This window comes from Xiphias gladius, chromosome 12, assembly GCF_016859285.1.
Source record: "Xiphias gladius isolate SHS-SW01 ecotype Sanya breed wild chromosome 12, ASM1685928v1, whole genome shotgun sequence".
NCBI classification, from domain to species: domain Eukaryota; kingdom Metazoa; phylum Chordata; class Actinopteri; order Istiophoriformes; family Xiphiidae; genus Xiphias; species Xiphias gladius.
Genome location: NC_053411.1, coordinates 5,538,844 through 5,558,337, shown reverse-complemented (window position 1 = coordinate 5,558,337; position 19,494 = coordinate 5,538,844). Strand labels below are relative to the sequence as shown.

The following is a 19,494-nucleotide window of genomic DNA, read 5'->3' as shown; positions in this document are numbered from 1 at the left end:
AAGTCATACATACATTTTTTAGTGGCACAAGCTGGCTGCAAATCTTGTTCCACTGCCCAGATTTGATTAGGGTGAGATCTGTCTGCATGCTTTACATTTAATTTAAGTGACACATTTCCTAAAAACCAGAGCTGTAAACTGAGAGCTGTGCCAAATAAAGTGGCAGCTGTTTATATGCAGCACATAATCTATTAAGTCTTAAGAAAACTGGATGTAACAACTTTGGTACACTGGGGTGTCAGAGCTGGGTCAGAGTGAAGCCTTGCGCTAAGCGCCTGCCAAACACATTCAAAGTCTCTCGGAGATAAGGGAGCCGTCTCTTTGACATTTTGAGAAATGCCATGTATGACAACCTCTAAAAGCTACAGGAAATCTGTTCCCTCTGCTTCATGTTCTAAAAAGCCTTTCGTTTCAAAGGCAGCATGAGAGTGACAAACCAGAGAGCAGTCTAGACATTTAGCATCTCCGGCTTTAGAGCTGTGAGCGCTCCCTTTTTCCACCATGCTAATGCAGCTGGGGTCACACTGCCGAGTGTTTGCTTGAGTGCTTCACTGTGGGATTATGAGATTGAACAGGCAGACAGCCATTTGAATAATTGTTTTCAAATGTCTTTCTTAATATCAAGATCCCATTACTTACTATTCTGCACACTTTCTGGTGATGAGTGCTGGGACTGTTAGGTTTTTGTGTGTGTGTCAGTCTAATGGAAGGCACTTATGCAAGGCCATGGAGACTCACTCAGGATGCAACATAAATGGAAGCACAGAACACAGAAACACAGAACACTTGATGTGGATTGGCTCATTAATTGCAAAAGTGGAAAGACTACACTGCAGCCACCTTGGGATGAAGATAATGGCTTCACTGTCATCTGTGTGACACCACTAAGATTTGGCAGCAGTTTTCTATACATATGACACATATTCTGAGGTTAGTTAAAGTTGACAGTTGTTCGGTGTTTCCTCTACAGTTTCATTCTTGGCAGGGTGGATAAGATTCTGAAGAATCATTACATAATGGGACTTGAATGCTGGAAACTTTAATATTGAAATCAGTATCTATCATACCCAAGTGGGGGTTTTAGCCCAGGGGACTGCCTTGACAATGGGAATACAGGCTTAATTTAACATTTAGGAATAGTTGTACATTTCCGAGGTATCCATTAATGTTTTAGCACGTTCTGCCTGATGTAGCTCAGGCATAGTGTTTGCAAAAGCAAAGAATAAAACGTAAAAAATAGTGGACTTTAAATAGTGGTGAGCCTTGAGGCAAAGAATCTGATAGTGACCAAACCTTGTAGCTATCCATAAATACTGTATGATCATATTACAGCTGGTCTGCACTTAACCACTGAAAAAAATGTTTTCAGTAAACTATTAAAAGGTGCATTAATTGCTTAGTTTGGTTGTTTTGACCACTTGGGGCAGTGCAACAAGCACTAAAAATGGCACTAATATTGTGAGAAACGTGTGAACAAAAAGTTGCCTAATTTCACAGCAAAAAAAAACAACAACAAAAAAACAAAAAACATTAGCATGCATTTGGAGTTGTGTTCCTAGCGACCAGAAAAATGTCAGCCCAATACTTACTCTCTTTCTAGCCCTGATTTGCTCTCCACTAACTCCTGGCTATGCTAACAAGCTAATCGTTAAATTCTCTGTCATTTCATGCTGGGCAGGTAGTGTAGAACAGGTTTACTTAAGCTTGTTTGCTTTTTTCCCTGCTGGAAACGAGTTTGATGAGAACCGTAAGAGGGAACCAAAACAAGTCTGGGGCTATAAATTCAAAACAAAAGATGCTAAAGCGCTCTGCAGAGCTGAGGGGAACTCTAGAGTTGGGTGATAATTATCACTTTGTCAAAACCCTTTCCCATTATACATGGTAATTTTATCCTATGTTAATATCAAATTTTTGACTAGAGGAGCTTCAAAATTCAAATACAGTAGAACCTTATTTTATATGTATTCAAACCTGTTGCTCTAAATTGAGTTTAGCTGCATCCCATTTCTTTTTTATCGTTTCTGAATCAAGTGACTGAACACATTTCCTTCAATCACTCGCAAATTGCACTGAGTAGTTACGATGAAGAAAATATCACATCTGTCCGTAAAAGGTCTCACAGTTCACATTACATAACGCAACGTAAACATCGAGCCCAAGGAACTGTCCATAGATCAACTTGTGTCATTACCACTTTCTGCTCCTAATTGCCAACAGCAGATACGTAGAGATAAAGAACCTACATAAGAACCTACGTAAGAACCTACATATCCCTCACCGCCGTAGACATACTTCAGGCTCTGGTAGGGCTGAGAGTCCTGACCATCAGGCAAACAAGTGGCAGTCACTAAACTACTGGATTATTTATCAAACTTGTTTGGAATCTTTTTTTTTCTCTCTCTGCCCCCAATTTTCCTTCTTGTCATTTTTCTACCTTCTTTCCTCTCCCAAGGCGGAGATGGTCGCTAGGCAACCGGCACAACACAACAGTGCAGCTCTCCAACTTGGCTCGCTGCTCAGTGTACCCCTGTGGTTTCAGACAATCAAATACACGAGTGTGTGCGCATTCATACAGAAATGTGTGTGGGAAAGGTGAAAGCTATGAATAGTTTCCATCTCATAAGTAAAAGCCAATAGTCCCTTCAGCTTTTAAGAGCTGCCTCTTGACTCGAGTGTAACATCATCTTGCATTCATCAGGGATTTATTACAGGGCATCCAACTCTGGCCTGCCTTTAACAGAAAGGACAAAAATGAATAACAGCGTGAATCTGTGAAGAGATATGCTTTTAAATCACTCCTGCTTAAATAAAACTCCCAGAATGCCACCTGTTGCAGACCCAGCTATCTATCTAGAGACTTATGTGACATTAAGGCCTACATGGTTCCTAATGCTTCCTGGTAGAGCATAAATACGTAAAGTATTGTGTAATAGCTACCACATCGTAGCTACAATTGCTTGGCAACAAAGTTGAGTTCCAGTGAGCGAAACCTGAATCAGCAGAAGCATTAAAATTAATAAAATCATCAGTGTCTAAAGAAACCCTACAGCGAAGCACACCCCACTGATGGAGAACATAAGCATTGAGCAAATCACTGCACTGCATTATTAATGCTATATTCAAAAACAATGTGTTCTGTGCTGCCACATTACCACTCACAGGTACAAATGTAATCTGAGCACATCCTGTAGTAAAAAAATAACAGACATTGCTCGATTTTTCAGGTGCACCCACTAATTAAAAGACTTTCACATTGGTATGAGGTTACAGTAATCAAGTAAGCTGCTTAGAGTATACATTCAAAAATTAGAATTAACATCAGGGCTTTACAAAAATATACATTTTAGGGGCATGCACAGGGTGACACGACGACTTGGTGCGTCCAATAGTTTAAAAAAGACGATAAAAACAGGAGATCCCATCAGTTTACAAAAGCAAAGCTCAAGAACAAATGGCACTTACTGTACCTATAGCTGTTAAGAATCTCTGCGGCAGCACTACAGCCACACACACATGAACTAACACTCAACAAAAATACAACTGAGATCGGAGGTGCGATCAGTAGCTAGACACTGGGCTGCTTCACACCACAGTCAAGACTTTCAGTTCAACCAAATTCATCCAATTTAGGAAGGATTCTGCATAAAAAACAGGTAAACAAGAGTTTCATAAAAGATTCATTACATTTCATCTTTTGAAAAAAAAAAAGCAAATGTTCTCTCACATATTCAATAACTGGGAAATATCGAGCCCCAATCCACTTCTTATGCAGCCCACTTCTTGTCTCAACCGGAGTAAGGTTTTAGAGAAAACCTTGCTTCTCACACTGACCAGGGTCTTAGCCTATAGCTTCAATTCTTATTTACCAAACTGGCATTAAAACAATGAAGTCTTCAAACACAGAACCGTGAAAATCTGCTCTGAACTGACCTTGTGTGCAATGTTTGATAATCCTTTCATTTCAACTGATGCGTACTTCACTACTTGTAAAACTTCAAGATGATATGTTAGGTTTCAATTTCAGAAATTTATTAGGACTGTGTGTGTGTAAATGTGTAATGTTTAAGTAAACGGACTGTTTAAAAATGACCCAGTAATGCTTTTCCACCTCCGGACTTCATGTTGCTGATTGAAAAAAAGAATCTGACTGATCCATAATTAGCTTTATCCACACCAAATATTCCCAAAATAAACAGCACATGACAGGTGTAACTCAATTTGTGTCAGCTGGCTGAACTAAGAGAGCTTCAGGTCTCCACCACCACTGTGCTCGGCTCCTGGTTCCCCTCTGTGGCAGGGCTGATTGGTCCAGCCCACCACAGAGTCAGGGCGTTGTCTTGTCGGATCTCCTGCGGTGACATCACAGCTTCACCTCCCTCGCCATCAGAGGCCGAGTCACCCTCGCTGTCGCCGGGCCAAGGGAACTGCCGCTGGCCGCTGGAGGTCGCCAATAACGGCACGTAGGGGTGAATACTGTAGAAGGATGTAGGAACAGAGGGTGGCAGGAAGAAAATGATGAATGGGAGGAAATGAAAATGATTGAGTGACAAGAGTGTAATGCAAAAAAAACATTTTTTTGAATATGAGTTTTTGTAGGGATTCAAGATATTTTGCATTTGAAATACACTTCGATAACCACTAAGAGGAAGTAAGTAATTGACTTCACAGACCTTAAATAACTGAATTAATTGAGAGTACATGACTAGATTAACTGAGGTTCTATGCATAACTGTAGCTCATTCACAGCCATGGTATATAAATTTATCTGAGTAACAGTTCAATTTTTAGTTCATCAGCTACCTTTCTCTCTTCTATAGACAATGCACTAACATTAGCATATGTGAATTGCTACTTAGCAACAGAGCCATTTGCTGGATTTTTCATAAATACATACAGAAGCTGTAGTTATTACTCTGTTTTCACAAAAAACAGTAATACTGCATGTTGGGCAATTTCACAGCTCTGAAATTGGAAGCTGCTTCTCCTCATAGCTAAAATATTTTGGTCGATTTATTTGTATCTCCTATGCTTGTGTAAAATGACTTTGGGACCCAAACAGCAAAACCAGACAATCAGGCAGAAAAACAGCAACAGTCACTGAACATGACTGAAGTACCTGAGTTTTATGATTCCTTATTTTCTCTCTCCTATTTTACAAGATATGCCATGACGTGAATAATTGAGACACTTCAGGTTTCTACATTTTATAAGATTTATTTTGATCAAGTGACGCTAATAGGATATATGCTACATTACTGACTGATGTTGTGTCACCAGTCAATGGGATGGGTTAGATTTTTTAGCAATCATACCTGATGCCATTGGTGCAGTCCCAGTGGGCCTGGAACCTCAGCTGAGGTTGCAGTAGCTCCTCATTACCATCAGGAATAGGTGTCTTGGTGTCCCATACTGACACCACTCCCTCCGTGTCGCCGCTCAGCAGGTACCTGCCGGCACTACACACACACACACACCAGGGGACAAAATACATACAATGTGAGTGCCAACAGGGGTAACAAACAAATGATCAGCATTTATAAACTCATGTTAAATCCAATAAAATGGCCAGCCAACAAGTGAAGTCAACAGACAGGATGAAGAAAGACATGAAAAATGACAGTATGCTCATACTAGATACAATTTATTATGTGGATTTTAGGGCAGTGTCACTGCTTTGTCTTTGTCACTGTTAATGCTCACACACATGTCAGTGAGTAGGGTTTGTGAGGTAAACTCACAGGTCCAGGTCAAAGTAGATGCGCTGGTTAGTGGTGACATTCCTCTTAAGTGAAAACACAACTTTTCCTGGCTCTCTTAAATCCCAGCAAAGGATTTCCGGATCCTACACACATGCGAGCGCACGCACACGCACACACACACACACACACACACACACACACAAAAAACCCAAATATTAACCAGAGCTACAGACACCATCAGGTATCACAGATTCCTCCGTTTGATTATTTGTGCATACAAATTCATAATTACTCTAAGATACTTGTTTGCCAGAATAATTAATTAATGCAATTGAAATTAACAATTAGAAAAAGGAAAATAGACAATATAGGTATATAGCCTACGTGCAGAATAAAAAAAATTGTGTGGTGAATTCATCTTTTTTCAAACATACTAAATTGTCATCCTCTATTATTACACCTTTATAAATACCATCCATAACTATATTCCACAGGACTAAAATCTGACTAAAACTACAATGAAAACTAATACACTGATGCAGGCACAGACACAGTCCCAATTTGTTTTGCTTATGTTGTCTTGATATTGTTTCCACATAGACCTGCTGTGTACCTCTGTACATTCAACCCTGCTGCCAAATTGTAAATCTGATAACTGGCAGTGTGCCTTACATGCATTGCATACATTGGAATGCATAACTAGTGTATATTTAATCTAACCAGGGTTACATAAGGTAACAGGAATTAATGGAGGGCACTGAATCCCACAGAGGTTGATGGTTATGGAGTTTCTACATTGCACGTTGTCAACAGAACATTTTGGACAATTTGTACGATGTATACCGAGGGAACTATCTGGCGGCTTGTTTCACTGTCATTCATTTAGTAAGGTTCACCTTACTGCTAATTACTGGATAATTAATGATATTTGAAAAAAATGCTTATCAGTTAATTGGTCATCTGTCCAACACATAAAAACTATTTAGAATAGAAAAAAAAAAAAAAAAAAAAAAAAAAAAAAAAATCAAAACTAATATAAATAAAAATCTAAAGATTTGATTGGTGCAGGTTCAAGCTCCTTTAACATCAACCCTCTGCAGCACCCTTGTGAAACAAAATGAATCCTTCAGGCGTTGACTGGGGTTCGCCTTAATACCTAATCAGATTCATTACATGCTGACTCGTGCCATCAAGACAGGAACTTAGCATATAAAGCTCTTATCCAAAAGCTTGCCTGTGTAAACCAATTCTTCAATGCAACAGACCAAAGTAATCTGTTACCTGCTTGACACACAAAGCCCACTGATGGCGTGTGTGTGATCGTTCAAATGAAGCAGCAATATTACCTCTTCTCTGCAGGCCTGCCATATGCAAGTGTGTGCGTGCATGTGTTCATGTATTCACCTTGCGCCCGCCAGTGTACAGGTAGTTGCCGTCAGGGGAGAAGAGCAGATGGGTGAGGCCGCCATGGTGGCGGGTCGGCAGCAGAGCCAGCAGGGTGCCGTCTTGGCAGGAGTAGAGGCCAGCGCAGCGGGAGTAACTGCCACAGGCGTAAACAGACTGGCAGGGGCTGAAGCCAAAGCAGGATATGATGCCACTTTGGCCTTGCTTCTTCACTGCAGTGAAGACAAGAGAGTGACATTTGGCAGGGCTCTCAGAATTTACAAAAGGTTCACAAGGCACTACTCCCTATCACTTCTACTCAAAGTCGGCTTTTTGGCAGCTCCTACATTTCTGATTACATCTGTAAGAGGAAAATATTTCTCAACAATAGACACATAAAGTCACATTTGGATCATCTGTTTCTTTTTAAGGTTTACTCCTTTCCAAATCATCCTTTTTCTCACTTTTTAGAGAAGACTTCTAGCACGTTTTTGGCACGTAAAAGCAGAAGCAAGGGTTTGGCACAGTCCTCACATGTATCACATAACCCGTTTTTGAGACTGACCATACATTTCTACATAATTTGCAGTTATTAGTTATCAAGCAGAGCTGATGGAGCCAAACACACAAGAAATCATAGACAGAAGTGATTTACCAGAGCAGGATGTTGAGTTGCCAGCACTGCATGGCTGAGGGTTACTCATGAGCTAAAAAAATCCTTATTTTATGAATTTGCACGTCTTTGTTCGTTGCCAACTAAAAAAAAGTAGCCCTTCATCCTGCATATCATGCCACTTTATACAATAAATGATTGTTTTGAATATTAAAATCTATTTGTTGACAAATGCAAAGATTATTTTGGTGCTACACAATACTTCAGCCCATTAACTACACGAAGGTTGTAGAAACCGGTTCAGTTCATTTCAGTACATAATAACAAAAACCTCCCAGTGAACTGAAACTTGTTTGACGTGCATGACAGAGATAAGGAATTCATCTCAGTAAACATTTAGTTGCGTTTATTTTTCGTCAGAAGTACATACTAAAAATTATCCTTGTTGAGGTGTTCAAGGAGACTTTAGCCTTTTAGATTTGACAGCCCGCTGTCAAACAGCAATTTACTGAAGTCAAGAAAACAACCAACTTCACATTATCCTTTTCATAGTCCCCCGTTTACTTTCTCTTGTGGGCTGGATATTCAAAGAACATAGCTCGTGAATGCAATTCTTTTTGTAAATTATTTTTGACTTAGACTTTGGAGCATCCTTGAACAACATGGAGAGTTTAAAAAACAGTCCCTGCTCTCAAATGGTAATACAAATTTTCTGTAACTCCTAATTCAGTGTTTGTTATAACTAATATTGTTTATAACAAATAATTATCATTAAGATAAACTCCGTATTAGTGCACATTAATTTTCGAAACACTCTGAAGAAGCCTTTAACATTAATTCATTACAATGTGAGAGCACAGGATAGATAAAATTTGTTTAAATGGCTATCATCTTTTGATGTTAAAGGAACCACAATTAACATGTCTTTAAGATTACCTCATTGAACTGTAGAGTATAATCCACCATTATGATGCTTTACGCCAAAACTGTGAAAGAGCAGTTGATAACTGACCTACTGTCGGCCGCTCCTCACAGTCTCTGCCAGGACGCTCAGTGTAGAAGACTCTGACAGTTTTGTCAAAGCCGCAGTAGAGCTGCGTCCCATCAGGCGAGAAGCAGAGGGAGTGAGCTGCTGTCAGCTCATCCAGGTGATTGTAGGGTCGAAAACTGGCTCGCACCTCCCCATAAAATGCATCCCATATGTGGACTGGGTTGTCACGGCTACTGCTGGCTAGACTGCGGAAAAGGAAGAGGAGGCCAGACAAAAAGATTGGCCAACAAGGTAAGAGTGAGCTATGGGAAAATGACAGAGAGACAACAAAGAATAGAAAGTGAATGATGCAAATTATGAAAAAAAGTTGAATAAAAGCTGTGAATACTTAATTGAGTCAATCTCGATTGTTCCTGAGGGCATTTTTGGTTCTTTAGAACTTGCGATTAACAGATGACGCAGTTTGGAGTTTCAAACCAAAGAACATATTTAGAGTGAAGTGAATGAACATAAAGCGGCAATCAGTTTTTTTATATAAAGTAACTGGTAAAATACTTATACAGTACCTGCATCTTGGAGGATACAAAACATATGCAAATGATATGGGCTGCTGAGATTCTTTTGAGATATATATCATGTATGACCAAAAAACATCTTGTTTGATTTATGTTCTCATTTCTTCCCTCAAACTGCACCCAATCCTCCTGAATGTATCGATACGTCAAAACAAATACACAGTATTGTGCTATGCTTCATTATGGAGACAAGGCCACAGCACATTCTTATTGATTTAAATCAGGGCCAAAGAATGAGCAATGCCTTTTTAACTCTAATTATTGGGCACTGAACAAATGCCGAAACATCAATGCGGCTCAATTAGACAAAGGAAATTAGCCCCTGCCGCTGCTGCCGTGTTCTGTTATGGCCCCTTTGAGCCGCAGCTTTATTCCAGAGCAGGGAAATGCCCAATTATAATGCTAGACTGCTGCTAGCTTGGAGCAATGCCTAGAACTCAGTGCAACTTAACCAAGCCATAACAGGGGCCCTTATTCCCTCTCAACAGGAGGGGCATCAACAACAAATGGCTTTTGGCAGAAGGAGAGTTCAAGGAGTGCTGGGGGAGGAACAAGAAACAAAACGGGGGATGTGAAAAGAGGAGTAGAAGGAGGGAGAAGGGAGACAGAAAAAGTAGTAGCAAAACAGTTTTGCTGTAGATGAGTTTAATGATCACAACCATAGCATTTTATTTGGCTGCCTCAGCCTTTAACAATCTACTCTGAGCTTGGCCGACCACCTGACTGTGCTCTGAAGGAGCTCCTCTCTGATAAGTGGCAGTGATCTGAAAAAAGATGAAGGGTATCTGCTGTCAGCTTCTACTGGCATCCTCATGACAGGCAGGTTTTTGCACGGCTTTGGCAGATAGACACAGGCCCCTGAAGGGGTTCATTGTCCACATGAGTTTTTTGTTGATCATTTTGCTGTTTACACAACTTTCATCTCTGGATGTCCAGATCCTGACCCCAACCCCCTCCTCTTACACAGTGAAGGCTGTCTGGTGTTGGGTTGGAGTGGTGCCAACATTGGCCTTGATCAGAGGGATCTGTTGGAGGGTGGAGCCTGCAACTGGAGGATGGTGTGAGCTGGGGGAGGAATGGTATACATAGAGAAAGCTGTAGGCAACTTGAGCTCAGCTCGTTAGCACAGCACTACCTCTCTCCCCACAGACGATCCGCATTCTCCGTAGTGATGGCTGGGTGTTACTGATGTTGGGTCTTCTTCACCGTGCACGCACACACTTGCACAGTGATGTCAAAATCACCACACCGGTAAAAGCCAGCTAGAGTGCCCGCCTGCACACGCGGCAATAAAGGAGAACAAGATGAAAAGAGAAGCCCCACGTCAAGGTTTCATGAGGCCCTTTAAGGTGTTGTCTGGGCTCGGGAGTGCTGTTAGTAGGCTGAATCATGCTAAAAAGCACCATGGGTCTCAAACAGCCAAGCGTATTGCGACAGAGGCAGAGGCAGACAAGACAAAGGCCAACTCTTCACTCATAATGAGAGACATCAGAAAGCTTTTACAGCTTCTCTCTACACTGGAAGCTGGCTCACACGGCGTGTATAAATACCACAGGGATCAAAGAATGAGTCACAAGCATACAGCAATATCTTCTATATTAAGATAGTCTATTAGACAGTCTCAAATATACAGAAAATCTTACTTGCATACACAAACACACAATGTCCCAGTCTAACCATCTAAGATCCAGATTAAATACATCAATCACTGACTGACATTAGCCTCTATAGACAATGTACTACCCTTTTTCTTTGTATACATTCTTCACCATCTGGCAAGTTGACCTTCAAAGTGAACTTTAAATGTCTCATCTCTCCACCTGTGAAGAGCAGAGGCTTAGGGATTAGTCTGGCAAAGATCAAGTTCAACTCACAAGCATGTTTCCGGATCCAGAGAGTTCATCTTGGGGTACCAGCAGTAGTCGTAGATGGTATCTCCCTCCGCCATCCTCAGCACTGGACTCTGCCACAGAAGGGCAGGCAGAAAAGAAGACAGTCAGGCACAGCAGGTCAACTGACCAATGGGATCTGTTAGTGCTGATGCTGGTACTGCCGGCTGGAAGACACTATCACACACTTTCCTTGTGGTAAAATTTGATATCAAAAGCCAATGGCACAGTGTGAGAAAAGAGCAATCAAAGATATATTTTCTACTCTTTCCTACTATGACTGACATCTCTTTAATGGAGGAAAATGGATTATATTTCAATAATTTAGGTTTACTGATTACAATCTACCAGCCTGTAATGCTATTAAGAGACTGGCTTGCCACTTGATAGCCCCAAACCTAAATTACAGAATGTTTATTTAATCTGACTGTTGATTGAGTGATTTTTTGTTTGTTTGTTTTGTTGTATTCTTAGTTGATGTTGTAGCACAGCAGACATGCAAAAATCATGTTCAACAAAAACTGTCTTTGTAGAAAAGGTCAGATAACACACAAAAGGTTGATGACCTTTTAACTATTATTATATCACAATTTCACACACACGAAACAGTGTTTGAAAGAAATGTAAAATATCCCAAACATGATCAAGACATTAAAAAAAATCTATGGTGGAGTAGAACACAAACCAATTTGCAGTCACAAACTAGATGACTAGATAAATCTGAGATGCGGCTCTTTAGCTCTAAATTTAGTACCACACATCAGACACAAATGATGCCTGAATTACTGCTGCAATATGGCCAGTAAAAGTTCAATTAATGGGGCTGAATTAAAATTAAAGTGTGTTTTCCATGTGTTCCAGTTATAAACAAACTGTAACTAAACTTTGAAGAATGGATTGATGTAGAAACAGAAATATGAGTCTGAATCCTAAAATCCGTAGTCCAAAGTCTGACTGATTCAATATTACTTAAATGAATACAACTTTATCAGTTACACCCAGGTATGGAGAGTGAGAACCCCCTTGGAAAGCCATAATAAAGACTTTTCAAAGATGCTCTATTTCACATAATTTGATCAATTTTGTAGAAGCAAAAGAGGATTTTCTGTTGGTGATTTATTTCATTTAATGAAACTGAAAAGAATGTATTTATTGCACTCCTGTCCTATAGAACTTGGTGGAGAAAAAAAAGGTTTTCTTGTATGTGCAAGTGCTCCAACCCTGCAGGCAGAAAGTTACCTCACATGGGCCTGATGGGGGCACTAGAGGAACTGTTTGAAATTTGCACTGAGGGTTGATCTATCTTCTGAGCAATTTCAGTCAAGAATGGCCTCTATCAGTGTTTAAAGTTTTCCGTATTGTATTGTCCGTATTAGGAGAGGCTCTGATGGCAGGCTATCTTGGAGATGATGTGCTCACCATCTCTGGTAGCAGGTCCCAGTTGTAGCTGTAAATCTCTTGAGGGAGGTTGTACACACGGAGCACATTGTCTGCACTGTTGGTCAGGATACAGGAACCATCAGGGGCCCTAGGTTAGGAGAGGGAAGAGGAGAAAAAGATGATGGTGTATTATCTGCTTTGAACTGAGAACAATATATACTCATGTTTCATGTTGAAGCTGCAGTAAGGGAACACAGAACCAAAACCAGAAAAACAACACAGGAATAAATACATTTCACACTCATGACATCACTGGGGGCATACCTAAGTATATGCAGATATAGTATAGTAAATAGCTTGTATTAAAGATGGTATTTATAGCATTTTAAGCATAAATACCATGGTGTACACAACTGAGATGCTGATTTATCTTGACCACAAGATCAAGATAACTGGTAGCCCCTCTTATATCTGAGTTAATGTTAGTGCTCGTGTTCCCACTTTGACCTTACTAAGGAAGATGAACATAGTGGAATTAATCCTTTAACTTCAATTGGACAGGAAGTCATTTTTTCCCCTGTAATCCTGAAGATCAATAACTATCCTTGATATCTGCCGCAGGGCATAAAATGTAAAATACAGTGTAGTCCTTATAGTAGTCTTCTTTATTTATGGTAATCAGATAAATACATCACAATGAATTTTTATTTTTCACACCTTCAAAACCTCATCCATGTTGTATTTTTTGTCATGTTAATATTAGAGGAGATTACCATTTGCAACCTTTGAGGTAATTCTCTGGGAGGCTGGAGTACTCAGTCCAGGAACCAGTCAGCATCTGGGGGTTCTGGGTAAAATGTAAGCCAAGGCTGGAGGCAGGATAGAGAGAAGGAGAGGTCCTTGGTCATAGAATTGTAAACAGACAACAAATAAATCACAAAACAAACACATCCATTCCACTGAAAAATTTTAATTTCCCATCTTATTGGTCTCGAGGATATAAAGGGTTCTGAAAAAATAAATAAATAAATAAAAAACCAAGACAAATACCCTTGTCTTGGTTTAATTAAACGTAGATATCTTCAGATGAATTTCTCAGCCTGGGACAAAGCTGTCGCTGCACATAAACCATAGTCTCCACTTTCACAAAACCTAAGAGGAAATATACGGTGATTTTGATCTTTTCGCTGGCAAGTCCTGAGCTGCTCTGTTTAGACACAGTGCAGTGGATTGTTAATTAAATTTCAGACCTCTACAGGTTAATTCCATTGTTTTTTTCCATGTCATTGTTTCCAAATTTTGTCTTTTTATGATTGATAGTGTTCAATATTTAATCAGTCAATGCCTTAGCACTTTTTGGTGGCCCACTTCAACATGAGTGCTATTATAAAATATGCAGAGGAAGCAGAGCAACATCTCACACAGCTGACAGTCACAAGGCAATACACGTTCAAATAGCTGCAACCGCTTAATTATCGTAATATTCGGATTACAAGAAGATGCTCACACACTTCCTTGCAATTTCCTGCTGGTGTCTGGCTGAAGGAACCAAAATAGGTATAGTCGCTTTAGAATGAATTTTTTCTATAATATTTTACTTGTTTGAAGGCCTACACCTCCACCAGTCGTCTCATTTTTGGAAATGTGACTGATAAAATCAGTGTGACTAAAATTAATCATTTTGTTTTTTAATAACTTGACTTTTCAGTTGATAGCCTGCAAAGTTAAAGACTTTGTTAACACACATAGTGATGCCAGAGGGGAGACATTTTAAAAATTTTCATGCACATTAGATTATGGTACATGAGCTGTATTTCTTCTTAATATTAAAATAACATATCCAGTACTGCAATTATGAAGTTTTATGGTTGCCAAGGTTTTCAACAGTTATAGTTTGCTTTGAGTGTGTACTGAGGGGTAGTTGTGCTATTAAATAAAAGCTACGACAAGCAATAAGTAGTACAAATAAGAAAAATAATGGCTAATAATGGCATCTATTAAGATGATTCACCTGTAGGACAGATTTAATATAAACTCATAAACAGGACCAAAAAATAATCCATGAGTGTTTGGTGTAGTGACGTCACAGTCAGGCCGTCAAAGCATATGATCAAGGAATACTGCCATGAGTACTGCATTTTGGTCAGCATTTTATCAAGCTTTATCATTTTTTCAGACTGTACAGTCATGTTGGATTCACCCAAACCTCTTGCTCTGCAGTGCATTCACAGAGGCTTCTTTCTCCATTTCACAAACGTGTTTAATTTATCTTCAGCCCCCCCCCCCGATGGTCTGATTTCTTCCTGCACTTACTGCTGTCCTTCACTGGGACTGTCTGTTGATCCATTAGCGTTGCGCTCCTTCTCTGATTTTGTCTCTCCTTCTTCTAAGGGGGCATCGTGCCCTCCATCTCCATTCTCATGGCATTCTTCTTCACCTTCCTGACTGACAGGCACCTCTTCCCCTCCATGACCTTTCTCCTCATGTTGTGGTGGCTCTCCTGTGCCTAGCATCAAAAAGTAAAATTGTGCAGATTAACTCATTATTTTTCAAATTGATACTGAATCATAATTTCTGACGGACAAACTCATAACTTGAATGAACCAATTTTTTCCACTCTCTTGTATTTAATTTAATACATGCAGCTTCATAGAAACAGGTACTTTACTCTGTGCTGGTGGGGCTAGGTCTTCCAGCAGCAAGCCAGCCTGTGCTGGTGTTTCTCCATGCATCTTATTGGGCTCTGCTACCTGTACCCGCAACGGTTCCTCCCTGCTGATCTTGAGCCGCTTGGCAGCCGGAGGGGCCCCTTCCTCTGAGGCGTCCCCCACCTCTGAGCTGTCACCTTCAAGTAAAGGTAGGGTCTGCTGGGGGGGCTCATTATCCGCTTCTGTATCTTGCCCTGCGCCCGCCACACCTCCGCTTTCACCAGCTCCAGCCGAATTCGACATCTCACAATGCGTATCAATCTCTTCTGTCAAGTTCTCTACCTGGGGTCCAAATGCCTTGTGTCCGGCGGTTGGCTGTCAGACGTGGGTGAGGTAAGTGCTACTCGGATAGTGCTTCTTCCTGCAGTGTGGGTGTTTGAGTCTGTTGGGGGTAGAGGACATCACAGCACCCACTAGCCTAGAAAAACAGTGAAGCCGGTAAAGATGAAGACAGGGAAACAGGGCAGGTGAGACCAGTGGTGCAATGATGGAAAACACACGTCAAAACAACGAAAAAGTAAGAGAGCACTTTTGCTCCACCAATTAAAAAGAAGTAAACGTGATGTTTCCTGTTAAGAGGGATAAGTACTTGAAACCCGAACAGACACCTGTAGCTAAACTAGCATTAATGTTGATTTTGCTAAATTAACGCTTGCCGAAGTACAAATTACATCACCAACACTTAGACGTTTGACTCCATACATGCCCTGCTGCCGTGATATAACTTGAAGAACGACTCTAGATACGAAGGCAAAAATGCTTCAATTTCCTTTAAGCGTTCGTCCACAACAGAGACAGCAACCACCTCACGTTAGCATTAGCCTAAACTAGCTGTCTGGTGCTACATACCTGTGTTGTGGCTTGCTTGTCCCTAGGTTCTGCTCGCAGTTTTGCTAAACACACGGTTCTCCTCGACGGTATCAAAGTTTCAGCTGAAGTCGGAGAGTACTAGTAGCACAGAAGACCATGCGACGTCCTCCTACTTCAGGACTTTGTTTCATTTCACCAGCACATTACGACTTGTAAACACTGTGGGCGGCCATGTGATTCGAACTATCGCGAGATAGTTTAATCACACTGCGCTAATAGCGTTGAGACACACTTATGTTGGCTCGTTCAGCCCAGTAATTCGTCTGTCATGTATGATGTGTAGTTCTTCACACGGCCGCAAACATAATTTATGGATTTTGAAAGTAGGAAATAAGAAATACTGAGTCAGTCACTGCTAAATGCTATTTATTTAGTATTTATTTTGTTCTTCAAACAAACAAAGCCAAACTATTTACACATCTTTCTGTTGTTCTTTTCCAAAACAGTTTCATTACATGTATGCTGTTATTTTAACAACATTCAAAGACTTATTAAGCAGAGGAACTGAGCTGACTGGGGTAAAACTTTAAATTTATCTTTTAGGCCAATATCGTTAGAATTATATTTTCCCAGGCTACAATGAACCAGGTGAGCAACTTCATTACTTCGGGGGACAGGCTGTGACAGGATCTTTTCAAAGACTACAACCAAACATCCAGGGCATTTTGACAACACAATATTGCAGTTTATCTAATCATAAAAGCCTTTGTAGTTCAGTAAAATAAACTGCAAACAACTATAGTTTACTCCTTTAAGAAGGACTGACTGAGCAACAACTAATACAACACATTATCAGCTTTTAAAAATGTCAAACATTGGTATTTTTAAAGTTAACCACAAGTAAGAGGCTTGATAGCGTACTCATGTTTCAAGTCAATTTCTGTTTTGGCAACTGATTACAACAATTTTAACATAGAAACCATTTAGTATTAATTCAGTATCAATTCAGTAGTTATGACATACATAGCCTACTGTGGCTACCTCAGTTTACACAGTTAGCTATGGCAGGTAACTATCCACCAAAACCTCAGCTATTCAAACTGTCCAAGTGTATTAAACTAAGCTGATGGTATTCAATGAATATCAGTTGCCGTTTAGATTAAAAACTGCATATTGTGTAGTTATCCAGGACACACGCACAAAAAAAAAAAAAATATTACGGGTTGACTAAAAGCATTAATCTCTCAAATCCATACACAGAACAAGACACTATCCAAATTTTCGAGACATTGAAGTTCCTTTCAGATAACGCACAAGTGACACAAAACTGGTGAAGTCTCTCTCTATTGAGTGCCACCTGAGATGGTAAGCAGCACTAACAGGTGATAGACAGAGCAGCGGTCACCTGGGCCAAGTTGTGACCACAAATATTACAAATCATGCAAGCTTACTCTAACAATCACCTCTCTTACACAAGCCAAAGTCATCATCTCAAAACTGTAAAAAGTACCTCGTAGTTTCCAAAACACTGAAGTCCCTGGAGTGTACAAAAATGAACCAAAAAGCCCCAACATCAATTTGAGGATGACCTGTCACTCTGGTTCACTTTTGCCCAACAATAGTCATCACACAGCAACAAGTCTGTGCTTTAAGCCAATTCTGTGCATCCCACCCCATCAGCTCAGCTCCAGAACAGTACAGACTTCAGCCTGCACTATTAGCAATAATCTACAAAGAAAATCTAAACGAATCCACTCTTCATTTTAAGTAAACCAAAAGGGCAACATAAGCCAACACCAGCAAAATGAGAATAATCAAAGACTGCTTTGCTGCTCTATTCTGTAGCTAACTAGTAACTTTCATGGTGAGCAGATGTACATTTATGAAGTTAATACAGAACACACAGTTCTGTTAGCCAACAGAAAACAGTCTTGTTGAAAGCTCCTCTCTTTTTTTAACTTTAGAAGACAGTTAACAAGGTAGTTTCCAACTTAAATTCATCATTTAGAGAACATTTTCAGTTAGCCGTTCAGGACTGAACTTTACAATTTAAGGCATGTTGAACAGAGAAATAAAGCAAACCCCACTATGAGAAAAATCAACACACAAACTTTTACATTATTTACAAAGCTCAGCATTTATAGTGATGAGCATTGATGCTTGTGTGTGTCTGTACGTGTCTTGTGTGATTTGATATCGATGCAGCCCTGTTATGCAGACGCGGTTCCAGAGGAGAGCCAATGTAACTGAGTGTACGTTGCTTTTGCTGTAAGTGTGCATGTAGTGTCTGCCACTCCTTTGGACTCTAGAATCTATGTGACATGTAGCTACGTGTTGTGTTTTGTCATGTTTCAAAGTCTTTTTTTTTTTGTACAATTTTTTCAGTCCATCCAGTTCCACAGCTGCAGGGTTTTCTTGTGGCATAGATGTAATCCAGCCACATCCACCGAAACCGAACCCAGTTCTGTCTCTGACTTCTGGGCAGGAGCGCAGGTCTTCCGTCCAGCTGGTTAGAGGACCTCCATGCAACCACCTGAGAGTTTCAGGCTGAGGTGGATGATGACATTGGGGCAATTCGTGTCTCTTTATAGTCTTCCTTGCCAGAGTGCGCCTGATTGAATGCCCAACCTAACACTTCCAACACAGATGGGATCCATGGGCAATAAACCTGTAAATTCATCTGGTAACTGTCCAACTGATAATGCCAATGGCCTGCCCAGTCTGAGGTCAAGACAGAAAAGTTTCTTAGGGTTTAAGTTCAAAGGACAGGTTTGGGGTTAACTGGTTCATGGGTTGGCTGTAGATTAGATCCTCGTTGTAGAGGGCAGCAAATAAAGCACAACCAGACGCCTGTGAGAAGATAAAAAGAAAGAGCACAAGATCGTCACATCACTACCCAGCCCAAACAATCCTGTTAGAAACAAAGTGCCACAAGGATATCCAGCATATCTTACCAATACCAAGGATTTTTCCTCCTGCAGTCACGCTACAGCTCTCAAGGCAGTCACCAGGTTGGGAAACAAAGTGGAAGTATCATTGCCAACAGCTCTTCTAACCCATGTCTGCCTCTTTACTATGTAAGTTGACAAACACTCTTGGCGGGGCTTTGTAGCCACCCCAACATCCACTTTGATAGGTAACTATCACTCAGTCTTAGAGACACTGTAGCATGTCCAGCACCTCACTCCACGTTCCATGTGGTTTTCCCTTCCATCCCCAATTATTTCAGGGTTACTGGCAAACAATGGGAAACTCACAGCGAGTCTATCTCAAACTATTTTCAAAAAGATTGGTTTTCTTGAAGAACATTCACTCCATATAATCAATGTCTCATGAATTTTCCTTCATCCATTTGCAAATTTTCTTTCTACTCTGAAAGGTAATACAAAAATATGGTTATATACAGGAGGTGGGAGAAGACGTGCTTCTCGAGTCTCTTATATCAG

The 19,494-nt window shown here is 40.4% G+C and overlaps 1 protein-coding gene across 3 annotated transcripts; it reads right to left on the bottom strand.

Annotated features, from left to right (window-relative positions):
- Positions 1-1,017: 1,017 nt before the first annotated feature.
- wrap53 (WD repeat containing, antisense to TP53) lies at positions 1,018-16,338 on the bottom strand. Of its 3 annotated transcripts, none has more exons than XM_040141312.1 (11): positions 16,088-16,338; positions 15,199-15,656; positions 14,844-15,036; positions 13,304-13,399; positions 12,570-12,678; positions 11,136-11,224; positions 8,708-8,931; positions 7,104-7,315; positions 5,739-5,842; positions 5,313-5,456; positions 1,018-4,473 (listed from the first exon to the last, which is right to left on the bottom strand). In XM_040141312.1, exons 2-11 carry the CDS (start codon positions 15,479-15,481, stop codon positions 4,248-4,250), a joined length of 1,680 nt encoding a protein of 559 aa, XP_039997246.1. In that variant the 5' UTR covers positions 15,482-15,656; positions 16,088-16,338; the 3' UTR covers positions 1,018-4,247. The 3 variants fall into 3 exon arrangements, with proteins under 3 accessions (XP_039997246.1, XP_039997247.1, XP_039997248.1); XM_040141313.1 differs by lacking the exon at positions 16,088-16,338 and adding an exon at positions 15,941-16,056; XM_040141314.1 differs by lacking the exon at positions 16,088-16,338 and adding an exon at positions 15,919-16,021.
- Between the last annotated feature and the right edge of the window lie 3,156 nt (positions 16,339-19,494).